General features: G+C 50.9%; 1 protein-coding gene across 1 annotated transcript in view; it reads left to right on the forward strand.

Moving 5' to 3' along the window:
- LOC142873424 (anoctamin-2) overlaps positions 1–17,131 on the forward strand; it is a 57,533-nt gene extending 40,402 nt beyond the window's left edge. The window contains exons 3-7 of the mRNA XM_076007746.1: positions 180–332; positions 680–732; positions 4,100–4,281; positions 14,274–14,379; positions 16,289–17,131. Coding sequence (XP_075863861.1) covers positions 180–332; positions 680–732; positions 4,100–4,281; positions 14,274–14,379; positions 16,289–16,558 — 764 coding nt within the window. The 3' untranslated portion in view covers positions 16,559–17,131. The remainder of the gene's footprint in view (positions 1–179; positions 333–679; positions 733–4,099; positions 4,282–14,273; positions 14,380–16,288) is intronic.
- Positions 17,132–18,273: the final 1,142 nt, after the last annotated feature.

An 18,273-nucleotide genomic window follows, 5' to 3' on the forward strand; every position in this document is an offset into this window, starting at 1 on the left:
CCATCCAGAGCTTTGCTCCCAGGGACGGCAGTGACCGGCAGGCCTGCGGGTCCCGAGAGGGAAATGCGTGTGTGTGGCGCGAGGAGCAGGCGGACTGAGAATGCCGGTATGGCTGCGTGGCAGGGCGGGGGTGTGAGCCCCGTTGCCTGCTGACGCCTCCCCTGCCTTCTCTCTCCCAGTCATCCAGTTCGGTTTCGTCACCCTCTTCGTGGCCTCCTTCCCGCTGGCACCTGTCTTTGCCCTCCTCAACAATGTCATCGAAGTGCGGCTTGATGCCAAGAAGTTTGTCACGGAGCTGCGGCGGCCCGACGCCGTGAGAACCAAAGACATCGGTGTGTCCCCAACTCGGAGGCCACCATACCCCCCACCATTCTGACCCTCAGCCACTGTCACACGATGTCAGGAAAGCCCTTGCCTCGTCACCCCTTGAGTTCCCCACCGCCACGTCCTCAGTGGGGGGAGGTCTCCGGAGCCACGTTGGGGGGGGGGGTGCGGGGCACCTCAGCCTGCCCCACGCTTCCAGACAATGGGCACCTCAGCCTCTCCAGACAAGCCCGTTCTGAGGAGCCCAGCCAGCAGCCCCGGGGAACTTGCCTGCAAAAGGTCCCCTGGAGCTGCAGCATCTCATCGCTGGGCCAAGAGCGGGAGTGACCCTGACGCCCTTTTATCTGTCTCACAGGAATCTGGTTTGACATTCTGTCTGGAATCGGCAAGTTCTCTGTTATCAGCAATGTAAGTGCTTAACTCCTGACACCCGGCTCTGTAGGAAGTGCTTCCTGACACCCTGGCTCAGGAGGAAATGCTTCCTGACTTCCCGGCTCTGTAGGAAGTGCTTCCTGACACCCAGCTCTGTAGTGTAGTAAGTGCTTCCTGACACCCAGCTCTGTAGGAAGTGCTTCCTGACACCCAGCTCTGTAGGAAGTGCTTCCTGACACCCCAGCTCTGTAGGAAGTGCTTCCTGACACCTGGCTCTGGAGGAAGTGCTTCCTGACACCCCGGCTCTGTAGGAAGTGCTTCCTGACACCCTGGCTCTGGAGGAAGTGCTTCCTGACACCCCGGCTCTGTAGGAAGTGCTTCCTGACACCTGGCTCTGGAGGAAGTGCTTCCTGACACCCCGGCTCTGTAGGAAGTGCTTCCTGACACCCAGCTCTGTAGGAAGTGCTTCCTGACAGCCCGGCTCTGTAGTGTAGTAAGTGCTTCCTGACACCCAGCTCTGTAGGAAGTGCTTCCTGACAGCCCGGCTCTGTAGTGTAGTAAGTGCTTCCTGACACCCAGCTCTGTAGGAAGCGCTTCCTGACAGCCCGGCTCTGTAGTGTAGTAAGTGCTTCCTGACACCCAGCTCTGTAGGAAGCGCTTCCTGACACCCCGGCTCTGTAGGAAGTGCTTCCTGACACCCAGCTCTGTAGGAAGCGCTTCCTGACACCCCGGCTCTGTAGGAAGTGCTTCCTGACATCCCAGCTCTGTAGGAAGTGCTTCCTGACACCCCAGCTCTGTAGGAAGTGCTTCCTGACACCTGGCTCTGGAGGAAGTGCTTCCTGACACCCCGGCTCTGTAGGAAGTGCTTCCTGACACCCTGGCTCTGGAGGAAGTGCTTCCTGACACCCTGGCTCTGGAGGAAGTGCTTCCTGACACCCTGGCTCTGGAGGAAGTGCTTCCTGACACCCTGGCTCTGGAGGAAGTGCTTCCTGACACCCTGGCTCTGTAGGAAGTGCTTCCTGACACCCTGGCTCAGGAGGAAATGCTTCCTGACTTCCCGGCTCTGTAGGAAGTGCTTCCTGACACCCAGCTCTGTAGTGTAGTAAGTGCTTCCTGACACCCAGCTCTGTAGGAAGTGCTTCCTGACAGACCGGCTCTGTAGTGTAGTAAGTGCTTCCTGACACCCAGCTCTGTAGGAAGCGCTTCCTGACACCCCGGCTCTGTAGGAAGTGCTTCCTGACACCCAGCTCTGTAGGAAGCGCTTCCTGACACCCCGGCTCTGTAGGAAGTGCTTCCTGACATCCCAGCTCTGTAGGAAGTGCTTCCTGACACCCCAGCTCTGTAGGAAGTGCTTCCTGACACCTGGCTCTGGAGGAAGTGCTTCCTGACACCCCGGCTCTGTAGGAAGTGCTTCCTGACACCCTGGCTCTGGAGGAAGTGCTTCCTGACACCCTGGCTCTGGAGGAAGTGCTTCCAGAGAGACAAGGTCTTCAGAGCAGGAGCCCAGCCCAGTCACCCCCAGCCTTTTCCATTTGGAGTTTTACTTTGAGACAGCCCCTGGTGCACACATGCCTGGTAACTCATCATGCTATCCCCAGAGCTGGCAACTTTATTTTTAATTTCACTGAGAGAAAGAAGGGTAATTATCTATCAGAATGCATACCTTAGCGTAACAGTCAAATCAGATCTTTCCTCAGAGCCAAGAATAATGGGGAAAGAATGCCACGTATCTATTCATCTCTTTCCTTTCTTATCCTACTCCTGAGTTAAACAATACCTGGAGCCTTGCCCAGGCCACAAGTCCTAATTATGGTCCCTCCAAGTTGTCGAGCCAAAGTCTTAATTATCCCCGTGGCACTGCGTAGTTTAAGGTAGGACGTGGAAGAAGAGGGGTCCTACCTGCTGTGACCCCTTAACTGCCTTGCCAGACATGTCCACAGCGCAGAGGAAATCCTGCCGGGCACCAGCCAGCGTTTGCTTTTCTGTCGCGCTCAGGATGGACGGTGGCCTGGCAGGGCCTCCTGCCCCACCTCCCAGGACAGGATCGTTCCCCTCCGGGCACATCCAGAAAGCCACAGCCCACTTTCCCTCGGGAGAGAAATGCTGATTGGACACTAACCTCATTTCCTACTAAGAACACAGGAGATGGCTGGAGAGGTGTGAGGATAGGCGGAGGAAATCAGCCGCTGCATTCTGGATGTTTTGATGCGGGAAGTGCACACGTTGAGGCTTAGAAATCAAGTGCTGTTTGGAAAACACATCAGCAGCTGCTCTGAGCTTTGTCTACTAGAAAACAGGCTCTGAGCATTAACCACTTTCCATCTACAGAAAAGAGTGACACAAAGCGTTACTTCCCTGGCCTCTCTAAAGCTTGCTTATTTATCTGTAAAATGGGAGATACCATTTATTTATCTGTAAAATAGTACCCACCAAATAGGGGCATTCTGGGAATTAAGTGGAATGATGAAAGGACATATAACCAGTGCTCAGTAAGTTGTAGCTGTGATTGTTGTCAGTGTGTTATTCCTTCTCAAATACGGTTATGGTTATGGCCGTCCACACTCACATATACGTTTAGAAAACAATATCTAAACCACATTTTTGTAAAGGGCTTTAATTGTGGGTGCAGAATACAGCATAAACACCTGCCAAAAAGATTTAAGATTTTCTTTGCAGAAAGTTCCTCCATGTTCAAACACACAATCATTCATCTGCCATTTGGTGTGCTCTGGAGACATTTATGGAGCACTCAGGCACTCCGGACTCTGTGTGGGGTGCGAGCCGCCCCGCCGAGCAGGACCGATGCCCTTCCCCTCTGTGTCTCACTGTCTTAAGTAAAATGGATAAAGGAACAACTCCCATTTCATATGTGCTAAACAGTGTTGAGAGATAATGGTCAAACTGAAAGAACTGTGGGACTGTCCTCTTGGTAGTGCTGGCTTTCTGGTGTCACCCAGGGGCAGATGCACACGACCACTCAATTTCCTTGTCCGTTGCCCTTAAGAAGCACACTCAACATGGCAGGTAATTTTCTTAGGAAATCATGCGCTCTGTTTGGGCTTGGCCAACACCATTGCCAATTCAAATGTCCTAGAGGTGGATTAATCCCTCCAACACCAAACGGTCCAAACTGGCTTAGTGTTCTGTGCTGCGGGGGTTGCAATTTCTTGACAGCCACTGTCTGGATTTACTTATATGTATAAAAGGAGGAAAAGCCAGAAAACCCAGCAGCACAGGCTCAGGGACAGGGACCTGACAGTGCTGCATGTGCCCCTGTGTCAGTCAGAGCAGCTCCTCCTGATTGAGGGCCCAAGAGTGGACAGTCCTGCAGCCAAGTGGACCCTGTGGCTTCTGGACACCGTGTGTCCTGACTACTCTCAGTGCTGGTGGTTATGTCCCTCAGGCTTTTGTCATCGCCATCACCTCCGACTTTATCCCCCGCCTCGTGTACCAGTACTCCTACAGTCACAACGGGACTCTGCATGGCTTTGTCAACCACACCCTCTCCTTTTTCAACATCAGCCAGCTGAAGGAGGGAACGCAGCCAGAGAACTCACAGTTTGACCAGGAAGTTCAATTCTGCAGGTAAAGTAACCTTCAGGCTAGATCCCTGTAATTATCTGAATGACCTAGAATTACGTGAGCCACATAGCGACATTTCCGTCAATGATGAACCACTCATACAACAGTGGTCCTGTGAGATTACGCCGTATTTCTACTGTACTTTTTCTATGTTTGGAAACACAAAATCTTACCATGGTGTTCCAGTTGCCCGCAGTATTCAGGGCAGTCACATGCTGTACAAGTTTGTAGCCTAGGAGCAGTAGGCTAGACCTTATACCTAGGTGTGTAGTAAGCTATGCCATGTAGGTGTGTGGAACTGCATTCTGTGATGCTCACACAATGACAAAAGGGCCTGCAAGCATTTCTCAGAACATGCCCTGTTGTTAAGTGGCGCATGACTGTACGCCATTCTCCTTTTCTTCTGTCTCCTGCTCCCCCGTCATTATAAATCAATTTCAGTGAATCAACAAGTATTTGTTGAGTGCCTCTTGTTAGACTAAGGAACAGACAAAGAACTGTACAGCCTTGTCCTCACCATCAAGGGGTTTATGATCTGGTTGGGAAGAAAGAAGCAGAACAGATAGGAAAGAGCATATTATTCCGTGATCATATGGGTACCGTGGGTGTTCAGAGGAGGGGGGACCGCTGGGGACTAGAATGGAAAGGCTGGGCTTCCTTAAGGGGCTGCTGGAGTTGGAGGACGACAGGGAGAGCATTCTAGATGGGGGTCAGCACGGGCAAGTCATAGGTGGGGCAAAGGCGGAATGTTGGCAATGTAGTTAGCAAGGAGTGTGCTTGGAAGACACTAATGGGGACTGGTACAGGAAATACCACACGTGCAGAAACTCTGAGGGTAGTACAGGCCAAAATGTTGTTGAATTTGAATAGACAGGAGGCAGTACATAATGGGAAGTCCTGAAATCTGACAGTAATTTTAATGTGTGCAGTAGGTAGATATTGGCCTGTTTAGTGTCAGGGAATGCTAAGATAAAAGGTAGGTTTGGGAAAATTGATCTGCTCTCAGAAAGGAAGAATGGGTAGAGTTGGGATAGTCAGGGAGGCCTCTGGGCCGCTGCATTATGTAGACAGGAGCCTTTTGGGTATAGACCAGGGTGGTGGAAGGAACTAAGAGGAAGGGAGAAGATGAGCCTTTTCATGTAATGTGTTGAAAGTTGGTGACAATAGACATGGAAAGGCCAAGGTAAGAATGTCTCCAAAGCTTGGACTGAAGTCAGAGGACTGGGAAATTGTGGTCCCACTGACAGGGAGAGGGAAGATGCTAAGGCTAAGAGATTCTGATTTTATGGTAAATATGATGAATTTATTAATAATTGTAATCGCGTCATATTTAAAATGGTGTTAGGAAATCCAAGAAACAATTTTCACCTAACTCCTAGACACAGGAAACTGGGATGCTAGAGTGGCCCAACTCAGCGTCATGACTGAAGGTCACCACAGGGTCACTGAAGCCAAGAAACGGAAAACTCTCTGCTGCTATTCACCCAAGAGGGCAAATAAAGAGAAGAAGAGCAGAGGGGAATCATTTATTTAACCCTTTGTACCCTGATTAAATGGCACTGCCAATAAAGCTCACATACCTCGTATATTAACAAAACAGAACAATGACAGCAATAACAAAACCTAGAAGGAGGTATCGTGGGACCAGCGCAGGGCTTTCTCGGAACATCCCAGTAATGTCTGCCGTGAAAGCCGCTGCGGTCTCCACGGAAGAGGCGGTGTTCCGGTAGTGTTTACAGCAGGGACGACCCGGGTGTGACTGCCCTGCTCTCCCACCGGGGACACCTTGGTGCCCGGCTCAGCCATTCGTGAGACAGCTGCTTATGAGACCACTGACGAGAGAGAGCTCAGTGGGATTCCCAGCTCCGATGGTGGAGCAAAACAACCTTTAAACCTATGGTTTAAATAGAAGGGTACTCTGGCTCCAGGAACAATAACTTCAGGGTTCAACTGTAGCCAACCAATGAAAGATGGAAAACCAGGGACCAGACCCAAGAATGGATGAATAAATTTACCATAGATATTGACTTATATCAGACTAGATGTTGCAGGGTTTCCACATCTGGGGCTACAGGAGTTTGACTCCTGTACTGAAGTCATATCGCAGGCAGGTTTGCTCCCAGACCACGCCCTGCCCAGGGGCTCAGTGTATGGCTGGCATGTTAGACTGTCCATGGTGTGGAGTTTGGTCTGCAGACCTGAAAGATGTAGTTCCATGGTACAGAGAGTCTGGGCCTGCCCTAGGCCTTTTCCAGTAGCATCTAGGTCTGCTTTATGAGGGTCCATGAAGTCAGTCGACATGTTTGCATTAAACAAACAGGCACTGAAAAGTGAAAATTACAAAATCATTTTTATACCTGGGATCATAGAAATCATCTTGTTGTAATATCTCTTTCTACATAGAAGCAAACAGGCTTAGAAATTGGAAGAGCTCTCTAAGATTATAGAGGTTTCTAGTGACAGACCCCGAGCTGCAGCCCACATCTGTGGGAGGATGCAGGTCTCCACCTCCACGTGACTTGCTGTGTGGGGAAGCAAGGCTCTCGCCACCTGTGTCCTTAGTCACCTAGAAGTACTTGTCTATCACCGAGCACCAAGAGTCTGATCTTGCCCCTTCCCCCGACCATCCACTCTTCCACTAACACTTATGAATACGCTTTCCAGATATGTCAGTGGTTTAACTGGCTTAAACAAGAAGGGACTTTAATGGCCCCCATAGCGCAAGCTAAAGGTAGGTCTAAAGGTAGGCAAGTTTTTGTTTAATCGAGTCTGCCCAAATCCAATCTTTGTTCATCTCCCAACTCTACTTCGGTCAATGTGGACTGTGTCTACAAACTCCGCATGACTGCCGGCAGCCCTAGTGAGAAACCAGGGTGAATGAGCACCACTCAGTGGCCCAGGACGCTAGGGTCATGAGTACACATGGATCTGATTGGGCTTTCTTGTAACTGCCTTCATCCTCACTGTATCTCCATCCGCTGTACGGCTCTGGCAGCCTCCCCCACTGTTTCTATATACGTAGATAGGATTATGACTGCCTTTGGCCCATTTTAGAAAACATTCTGCCACTAAGTGGCAGAATTATCAGTGGGTACCGGTGTAGGAAGTATACTTTAATTCTATGTTTCTGCCAAGAAAATGTATCTGCAGAAAATAAATCATCTGAAGATCAAGCTGAAATGACTTTTGGAGCATCTGTCAGTTTCCCCACTCTCGGTGCCTGTGAGGATCATAGGCTCATTATGCAGATATTTTTGAGACCCTACTATAAGTTTGGCATTGGCCATGTAATAGTGAACAAGACACAGTGCCTCCCCCCAGAACTCTAAATGGCCTAAATGGAGCAGATGAGTAAGTAAACAAGCAATTATAATACAGCTTGAATAATTTACAGAGGTCACTGCCACCGGAGCCCTGAGAAGGGAGTCCCTGCACCTAGCTAACCAGGACATAATGTTCAGGGAAGTTTCAAGGGAGACGAAGCCTGCAGGATGAGTAATGCAAGAGTGGCCATAGAGATCAGCTCGTTAAAACTCCTCACTCATGTGGCCATGCTGGTATGGCTGGGAAGCAGGTCGGGAGGGTGGAGGGCAGGGTGGCAGCAAGCAGGGGCGTCAGGTGATGATGGAGGTCCTGGGAGAACGCTGCAGCCAGGGAGGCAGGATGGGGCCAGCGGGATAGGCTATGGAGAAGAGCCTGGAAGGAGAAATGAAGGCCAGGTCAAGGAGAGCATCCAGTCTACTGAGGTATGTGGGATCTCTCTTAGGGCAACAGGGTACCACTGAGGGGCTCTTGGAGGACGGCGATGACACCAAGCTTTGACAACAGTGTGAAGACTGTTAGGTTACACTGAGGGTTATGTTTAAAACAAAGACGTGCCTTCCTCTGAAGTGTGGGCAGATGTTGGAGAGGCGGGTCTGCCTGTGATCTAGATACACCAAAGGGGTCTGCTTAGGGGGCTACATCCATAAGAGTCGTTGATAGGAATCTCCACCTTATGTGGGTCCTAGCCACTTCATGCCGCGTCACTTGTCTGGGTCTGTTCTCTGGAGATTTAGAAAGTGAAGGATAAGGCCTGTGGATGTCTTTCTAAGCCAGGAGCTAAGACACTTGAGATACGAGAGAGAGGGGGGTGGGAGGAGCAGGAGGAGGAAAAGGGGGAGGAATGACAGTGATAGACAAGTATTGTGAGAAACAGAGATAACTCTTCAGCTAGCCCCAGAGCCCGTGTTTAAAACTGCTTCCGTGGTGGGAAATGAAGTCTGCCCTGATTTTCTGGCAAATAGTGTTGGGAACTCGATGACCTTCTTATTCTTGGCTTCCAGTGACCGCTGGAGATAAATGTGGTCAAATAAAACTGAGGTCTCGCGCTCCAACCCGGCCTGGCCAGGGATAGAGGTATCTTAAAAATAGCAATAAAAGTTAGGACAAGTCTCCGGCTGCCCATTTGAGATGTGTTCCCAGCATTTTTGGAGTGCCGTTTGCCTCAGCGATCTGACTGCTCTGGCAGGGCCACTGCATAAACAGTCCTGTGACGTCAGTCTGCCGGCATGATTAGTGGCCATCTGACGGGGTCGAGGGGCCACTGCGTCCTGGAGGACAGACGTGGGCTTGGCCTCCTGGCTCAGCTGGAAGGGAGTGGAGAGGCCTGGTCCCAGAGCTGGAGGAGCCCACCTGGGCGCGGTGACCGGGGTCTGGCCGGAGGTGTGCAGCATGCAGAGCAGCAACTGTGCCTGGCTCCCACCAGGCTTCCCTGCAGGGCCTGAGCGCGTCCAGATCCAAGTCCTGGGAGGAGTCTCAAGAGGTGAGCTCCTTTGCAGCCGTGGCTGCTCCTGTCTTCTCCCTGCTGAAACCAGAGGGAGAGTGGCTTTTCCAGGTGGCGTTTGTCTGATCTTTGTCAACTGCTGCCTTGGCATGGTCCTCATTAGTTCCTGATTGCCGCCGGTACTGCTCTCCTTTATGAAAGGCCAGTTTGAGAAGGCAGTTTTAAGTAGCTCAGATGGTGTGAAAATATTGTATGTAATTGTGTCCACATTAATATGACCTTAATTTCTACTAGGGCTATTTTAAAAAGATTTTTTTATGTGCCACTGTTTGGAGTTGAGAAATGTATTTACTAACTGATTCACTGTATAACCAAAGCTCATTAAAAAGCCACTACCGATAGTTGATGACCAATCGCTCAGTGGGTTGCTTTAGCCCACAGTGATTTTGTATTGTGATGAGTTGTGGCAGATGTCACCAGCACTGGTCACCCTGAAAGTGAGGACAGGATGGGGACATCTGAGCCAGGAGTTTCTCTCTTCCCTCTCTAGACCTTAGTTTCCCTATCTGTAAAAATGGGAGATTTAGAATAAAGAATCTTCAAAGATTCTTTTTTGTTTTTAAAAAAATTCATACATATTTAATGACATATGTAATATATTAGTCTATTCTGACACAAATTTTAGACATGCCAGGTAACCACTCTAGCTCTGTTCTTCCGCCACCCCAACCCCTGCCCAATCTTAGGCATCTTCCCTGCAGAACATGTGGTACTTATGTGGGAATCTTTTTAGACATTTGTCTATTTGTTAACATAGTATGAACTTGTACTTTAAGGTATTGTTTCATGGGTTTGTTTTATAATAATGAAATACATTCTGAGCTAACGGGAACCTTATTTAAGTAACATATAAATTCAATTCAGTCAATGAGATTTTTTGCAAAGTTAGAACAACCTAGATAAAATATTAATATAATTTTAAAGCTAAAATATAGTGTTGATTTTTATACCAGTTTCATTTGTTATATGAGTCTTTCCAAGTTAACACTTTGTTTGAAATTATGTAATTTTGTTTGAAAGCTTAGTATAAAAATGTATTTGGATTAACTGAATATTGCCATTAATTATATTCTTATTTTAAATCATGAACTTCTTTATTATAACAGTGATTTCATAGACACATGCTGCATGTGAATATAAAAGGAAAAGAAAAGTCTCTCCTCTCAGCCCCAACCCCCAGCCATTCGCTCCCAGAGGAAACCATGTGTTCATTTTCTGTGGAAGCCTCCAGAAATCATATTCACATGTATCGTCTTGTTTAAGTCTCTCTATGTCTTCCTTTAACATTCAGTGCACACACACACACACACACACACGAATACACCTATTCATCTATTCCTGGCTGAGGGATTTTATACACTGAGCCCTGGGCTACACGTTTTGGTAGTTCCACTTTATGGGTCAGGATGCCGAGGTTCAGAAATGTGAAATAACTTACTCTGGGCAGTTAGTAAGCAGCACAGCCCCTCAAAGTGCAGACTTGCTTTTTGACATTCTGGTTGTCTCATTACTGAAAGTCTTTCTTTATTAGAAGACACAGGGGAACTCTGAAAACTAATGTTAAGCCTCAAGGAAAATGAAGAAGGACTAGAGGGGTGAGGGTGACATCTAGGCATGCCCCTAAAATGGCATCCCTGAGGCTAAATCCCTGCTTTCCTCTGGGAGCCACAGCCAGCAAATGCAGGAAGCTGCCCTGGTGTGTGGGTGCACCCAGCACTGTGACCACTCAGTGGGACTTTGGGGGTCCAGGACTCCCCAAGCCAGGGGAGCAAGTCTGGTATGGAGCCCAGAAATGGACCCGAAGTTCTACTGCCGAGGTTGCAGGGCCTCCACTCACCAGCCTGCAGCTTGCAGTCTCATGCTAGTTACCTGAACGTGGGTCCCGAGAGAAGCCCCGTGCAGTTGTATCATCCGTTGACTCTTTGATCTGCATCAGCATTACGGAAAACTTGGAGCACTTAGTGCTTGAGTGTTCAAAAATCCTCCTGGAAAGCCAGGAGGAACTGGGAGCAGTGGTGTATGTGCTCTGGCCCTCTTAACAGAAGGAGTGTATTTCACAAGTAACCCTCAGTAAAGTGAGAAAGAATAGCTCCTATGTATTGGGTTCCTCTGATGTCCCAGCTAGTGTGCTGAGTACTTTGTGTTGATGCCACATCTTCAGAACCACTCTGTGAGATGGGAAGTTCAGGCCTGTTTTGTAGATGAGGACATTGGGCATCAGAGCCTGAGGTAACTTGCAGGAGGAAGAACTACAGGGGTGGAGGTGGCATTCAAACCCTCACCTGCTGACTCTCACGCACAAACTTGTATCAATGCTAAGCTCTGGGCTTAGGAACAAACCACAACGTTAGCACAGTGGTGGGAATGATTAAGTCCATCTGCCACTCTCTTGTGAACATTTCTATTCTTAAAGCAATTTATCTCTTTAATTAGTGTCTTAGCTACTTAGCAAAAACATTTGACAAGCCTGACTTCTTAGGGTGAAGTTGAAAAACAATTATGAAATCTGAACTTATGTCAGATTGTAAACAACTAATCATTTGCCTGGTAGCAGAGGCTTACCGGAATCAATTTTTTTCAAACTGTGAATTACAGTTCATTAGTGAATTATAAAATCACTTTAGTGAGTCATGATCAGCATTGTAAAGAATAGGATGGGGTAGGATAAGAATGGAAAAGAATAGAAAAATATCAGTGCATTGCACACAGCAAGGATAAGTATGTTTTGTGTACTCTTTATTTCAGTAATATATATGTATATGTGCATCCATGCAAAATATATTTCTCACTGTAAGTCATAGTTTTTAAAAGTTAGCTTTGGAAAGAGAAATGTGAACAGATGCATAATTCATTAAATTGCTCATTGTTCTTTTCTATGGCTCAGCTCGCCCTTAAGTTCCTAACAGAGCTGCTCTTAGCCTGTCTGTGTAGACATATTTTCAAGTGGAGTTTTCTGGACAGATCTCTGTGTTAATCTTTCCCCAGATCCCCTACTAGATAGATGTGCCTGTTAGATTCAAAACATGTTTTGGACACTCACGGAGGGCAAAGTGACATTTCCAAAGGCTGGGGTGAGTTAGTAGCAGAGGTGGAACCAGAATTAGATTATTTATGGATTCTTTTCAGACTGGAAAAAAGAAGGGTGAGCAATGGCTTTCGTGCCGAGGTCGGTGAGCAGCTGTTCCTTCCTAGACGGAGCTAGAGAATAAGAGAAATGCACTTTCACTGCGGCAGGAGGGATTGGGGTGAACCTGGGGAAGGATTTCCCCATGGTGAGGAGCATGTGCGCGTGCGCCTGTCTGTGCATGTCATGGTGAAGAGCGTGTGCGTGTCTGTGTGTGCACGCGTGTGTGTGTGTGTGTGTGTGTGTGTGTGTGTGTGTGTGTGTGAGCCTCCTCTGGCGGTCTTGGGAGGAATGGGATAACCTGCTTTCTGCCATAGGGTCCTTTCTGGGGGCAGCAGGAGGATAGGTGAGTCTCGGTTTTTCCCACCCCAAGACGTCCCTATGTGTTTGGCCACACTGTCCCTCTCTGCCCGGCACGGAGAGCCCGCCGCTGGCCGCGTTTCTGTCCTCGGCCACGGGTGGGTGTGGTGACCCCCGCGCTGCTCTGCTGGGCTGCAGATAGCTCTGCCTTTTCATCCGGATGTCAGACGGGCTCGCGACAGCTGTGATCAGCTGCTGGGAGAGGGGGAGTCGGGCGGGGAGGGGCAGCTCCTGGCAAGTCGCCAAAACCTAGCCGAATGCTTTGTGTCCACTTCTCAGATTGTCTCCTTCTGTCACTGACTGTCACTGTGCCTTGTCTATCTTTCTGTGTGCATCTCTTCTCCTCTTCTTCTTTTTCTTTACTCTTCTCCCATCTCTCCTTGGACAACTGGAAGCCACCATGCTTTCACATGGAGCTCCTAGGGAAGCTGGTTCGTTCAGAGCAGGGGGAGGACCGAAGAGCACCCACCTCTGAGTCCCCCCAAAACTGCAGCTATTGACGGGGTGCTCTGGGGTTACAGGCCAGACTCGCCTTCTCACCTTGACTCCGCCTCCTACGGCCGTGAGCCTCGGGCTCCTCCTGGGTTACTCGGGGTGGTGATGCTTGCTTGCAGACGTTGGTGTGAAAACTAAATGCAAAACCTTCCAGAAGGGAGGGGATTGACGCATATTACATGTTCAGTATACAGTAGCTTCCCAGTTTCTCCCTGGGTGGGTCCCCGCCTTCCTCAGCAGCCGCACACGCTGCTTGGTGGCCTGACACCACTCACCTCTTCCTGCAGCCCACGACTCATTTTGCTTTTACTGAGCATCAAAGATTTGTTGAATTCCAGAGAGAAAACCGTTCCATGAGGAGTTATAGTTCTGATACCAGCCCTTGTCATTTTTCTAGGCTTAGAAAAATGTGAGTCTGAGAAAATGAGCTAGTTTTAACATGAATCATTCTGAAATGGGGTGAAAAGGCAAGAAGAATGAGGGAAACCCAAGGCTTCTCCATGGGTCTGAGAAATAGGCAGGAGGTCATGGCAGGCATTGACCTTTTGTTTTTTAAATCACGCGGACAAATCAGGACGATGGTTAGCAAAACAGAACCCTGACCGACTATGAATATTACTGACTCTCCCACCCCGAATTCACCAGCGTCCAGCTCGGTCTGGACCAGCCTTCCTTTGGTGCAGGAATGCAGCCACACCGCAAGGCCAGCACCTCTGGTGGCCACGGCCCTGAAGCCCAGAGTAGAAGCTCAGAATTGCCAGCTGCTGCCTGAATCTTCACAGAGCCTGCAGGCGGCAGAGCACTGTGGGAGGTGTCTGGGGGTCTCCCCTGCACTCGCAGGGCCCACAGCCTGGTGGGGAGCCAACATGGTCTGGTCTCACTAGCCTGGGTTACTATCATGACCCCTGGGCTCCTCTGGCCATAGAATCCTGCCAGCAGAGGAAGCTTTGGAGGATGTTGTAGAGAATAGGAAAAAGACGTTTCTAGGCTGATGTTGGCTTTTTGGGAGTTTAGTCCTTTTATTCCACAGACATCTGCAGCTTTGGCCATGGATTCCTCCCACCTCCCATTATTTTCAAGGTCAGAGCCAAGGGCTCTCCTGCCTCCCCAGCCCTGGAGGTCTCACCCAGAGAATTACCACCCTGCTTTCCACCGCCTCCCAATCTGAACGCTGCATTTCTCTTTGGGCAGGTTTAAGGACTATCGAGAGCCACCTTGGTCCCCGAACCCATATGAGTTTTCCAAACAGTACTGGTCTGTGCTGTCTGCCCGTCTGGCTTTTGTCATCATCTTCCAGGTGAGTTGTCCAGGTAGGGAACAGCCCATTGGCATCCAGGCTGCAGGAGTGGTGACAGTCGTGACTCCCTGCCTGCCCCCACCGCCAGCTTCCCCTGGTGCTCTGTGACACACGCAGCCTTCCAGGGTGGCAGGCACAAGTGAGTGCTCCCTCCCCGGCAAAGCAGGCGGGCTCTCAGGAGGGCTTCCTTTAATGGATGGAGTTTGCAGAAAGAGAATAAAACAGAGAGTAAGGTTACAAGACAGATGTGGAGTAAGTTGCCGGTGGAGATAGATTCCCTTTCAAACCTAAGATGAAGAAAGGAAAGTGGGAAGAGCAATTGAAACCAGAGTCTCGGCCCCGACGCCAACAAACAGCCCCGTCTCGTCTCTGCAGCGGAGAAAGGGCTCGAGTTCTGAACCTTTCTTCTTGCGCTCTCAGCTCCCTCCTTTGTTGGTACTGTGTAAGCACCGAGACATCTGGTGGGAAGGGCCCCAGAGCCATCGAGCCATCCCTGAATGAATAGCAAACTCGAGCCTGCGATTCCTATCTCGGACAATAGCCACGGCTCCAATTGCGTCGCTGAGATTCTCTGAGCTCCAGGGCCCCCAGTTCCTACTCTGGGCCCTGCTGGGCTCCAAGCAGGGCCCGGAGCATAAGCCCAGATCCTTTTCTCTCCGGCTCCCTCAGGCCTTTGTACTCCCTGAAGGCAGATCTCTGGGGGGCTCTAAAGTATCCTGCCCCCGACCCCTGCCCAGGAAGTGCAGAAGCCCATCGGCTAGTCTTTCACCTGAGAAGACAGCCATTCTTCCTCTGGAGAGATGGGGCGATATGTTTGAGAGATCCGCAGGCACCCCCTGCTGCCCCACCCACACGAGCCGCCCCGCTTCCCGTGTCACCTGTCACTCACAATGAGGAGTGGGCTCAGAGGCAGAGTGCATGACTCGATGACGCAGCTCCCAAGCACCCAGGTGCAGCACCCTGAGGTGCCACAGCCTCTGGAAGCAGCCGCTGGTCCCTGAATCTTCCCCTGAGTCCCCAGGAGCAGTCACTGTCCTCAGGATCCCAGAGGGGAGAAGGCACTTGGGCGTGTCACTGGCGGCTGGAGAGGAATATGACAATTGTGGGGTGTGCAGGGCAGCGACGGGAGCAGGGTGGCTTGGGGGAACGAATGAGAATCAGATTCTAAGAACGGCTGCATTCACTGGGCCGTGCCAGGCACCCTTGTCACATGGCCATCCCCTCAAAGAGCTCTCAGGAGAAGGGAGTCGCTACTGTGTGCACTGGGAAGGGGCACGGCTGGAAAGGAAGATGCCCGCTGCAAGTGTGCACAAAGCCCGGACTGATGGAGGCGAGCGGGCGTGGGGTCCCCAGGCCAGGTGAGCTGCGGTGGCCGCAGTGAACCAGAGCTGTGCACATGCATGTGCGCTGCGGGTGGGCTTGGCAGAGGCCAGACGTCACCGCGAAGACCAGAGGCCACACAGAGAGCCAGGTGGAGGGAAGAGAGGAGCAAGGGCACAGGGGCAGCCCAGGAGAGGACACTGGGCTTCATGGCCACTTCCCAGGGGGCTCTGGAGCAGGGAGAGCTGGAGGCTTAGCGGCCGGGGAGCAAGACAGGACTCGGGGCACACTGTGAGGTGGGGCCCCGCAGTCCTGCGGGAGGGAGGCCGGCACTGCCGGAGCCTCGCTTGGTGCCAGGCACTGCCGCGGGTGTTTACGTGCTGTGACCACTCACAGCCTCGCGGGGCTGGCGCTGTTCCTCCTACGCTGTGTGGATGAGGACGCTGAAGTCCAGGTATGCTCACTGGTCCAGGTCACCCGGCTCGTAAGTGGCAGAGCCACAGTTGACACAGGCGCTCTGCCCCGGGGCGAGCACCACCAGGCCAGGCCTCCCCGCCCAGCCCTCCTCACTGTCCCTTGCTTTCGGCAGAACCTCGTGATGTTCCTGAGCGTCCTCGTGGACTGGATGATCCCAGACATCCCCACGGACATCAGCGACCAGATCAAGAAAGAGAAGAGCCTGTTGGTGGACTTCTTCCTCAAGGAGGAGCACGAGAAGCTCAAGCTGACCGACGGGCTGGCCGCGAGGAGCCCGGGCGTGGGCGAGCGCGCCAGGAGCCGCGCCCCCAGCTCGGCGCCCTCGGGCAGAAGCCAGCCGGGCAGCGCGGCGTCCTCGGGCTCCCAGCACACCAACGTGTGAGCAGCGCCGCTTCCTACCCACGGGGTGCTGCCCGTCTGCCCGGCCTGCTGCAGTGGCAGGGGAGTGTGTGCGACAGCAGACAGACAGACAGACAGACAGACAGACAGAGACAGCACAGTGTGGGAAGGAAGAGAACTGACGCTGCTGCTCTGAAACCGGCTTAAGTTTCCTGTAGGTCCTCTTTTAAGCTAAATCCCTTTGGGAGATTGGAACCCCACCGGGCTCTCCCGCCCCAGAGTGCTCTCCCAGGCACCAGGAGCCTGCCTCCGTTCCCTCTCCGTGCTCCGCTCTTTTCCCACGACCTCGGGCTGTGAGACGAGTGCACTCTGGATCCCCGTCCCCTCCTGCTGACACCAGGGGTGACCGAGTCACTGGCAGCAGGGTTGTCACAGCCTCCACAGATGCAGACTGCGTTACAGGGCTGATTGCTGCGGCCACTGGACCCGATGGTGAGGAGCAAAGGTCCAGACCTGGGCTTGTCTCCAGTTCATATCACAAGGACGCTCGGAGCTAAATGCAGTTAACCATTATTTTATGCAAGTTTGGATTTAAAATAATAAAATAAATGGAAACATTCTTTATAAACATGCATCTCTTGTGTTTGGTGCCTTGTCCCTCTCTCTTCCCTCCTTCTGTCTTTCCTTTTCTGTTTTTCTCTTTCCTTTATTCTCTTTCAAATATCTATCGAGCTCCTACTGTGCACCAGCCATTGTTCTCAGACTGGAGATGGAGCAGAGGACAACGTAGACAAAGTCCATGCCTTGTGGAGCTTGCACTCTGAGGACGGACAGTGAGCTACTGAATGTGTAGCGTTTTAGATAGTGACAAGTGTGATGGAGAAAAATAAGGTAGGACAAGTAGGCAGGAAGTGTGAGGACACAGGAGGTGAAGCGTTATCATTTTATATACAGATTAATGACAAGCCTAAGATGGTGAAGAGGTCACATCTTGCAATAATAATGATCAATTGGTAGCACCTCCCCAGAGCTTATGGTGAGCAGATTTTCATGTATAGTTGGAAGGAAAGGCCATGCATCACTCATCATTGCTGTTCACACACCTCCACCCCACCTGCTGCCCAGAAGCCAGTTGCATGGTCACTTCATCCAGACCTGTCACCAGTTCCTTGCAGGTCAGTCTGACTAGAGTCCAACTTAATGCCTGAATGGAGGCTGTAAGCAGGTGGGGCAGGGGGAGTCACACTCCAGAGGGGCAGTGAGAGCCCTTGTTCTGACATTTAGCACACCTGGTAGTGTGAGGGCCTGTATGTGCTGGTCTGGTCACCGCTGCTGTCCCCCATAGTTTCGGGTTTCTGCCTGGGCACAAGCAGTGGGGCACTGACTGCCAAGCCTTGCTCTGGAAAGCAGCCCCTTCTTTTGTGGGATAACAGGGCACAGACACAGGTCTTAGTGAGAGCAGCAGGCAGCCGTGTTCTAGACAGCTCATGTGCACATGATCCTACGGTCAATTTTAATTATAACGCATCCTAATATGCGAACTTACCATTTAAGCCTAGATTCAAACGACAGCAGCATAAAAATGCCGCATTGTCTCACAACAGGCTTCACCTAATTTGGGGAGAGTGAGGTGACCAGTGGGAGGAAGACTTCACCGAAGAGCATCATGACATGGAGATTCCAGGCCCATCGAAAGGAGGGCATCCCCAGGAACTCTACCAGTGTGGGTGGTGGTGATGTTTCCAGGAAGCAGTGATG

The sequence above is a fragment of the Microcebus murinus genome, chromosome 10 (assembly GCF_040939455.1).
Source record: "Microcebus murinus isolate Inina chromosome 10, M.murinus_Inina_mat1.0, whole genome shotgun sequence".
In the NCBI taxonomy this organism is placed as follows: Eukaryota; Metazoa; Chordata; class Mammalia; order Primates; family Cheirogaleidae; genus Microcebus; species Microcebus murinus.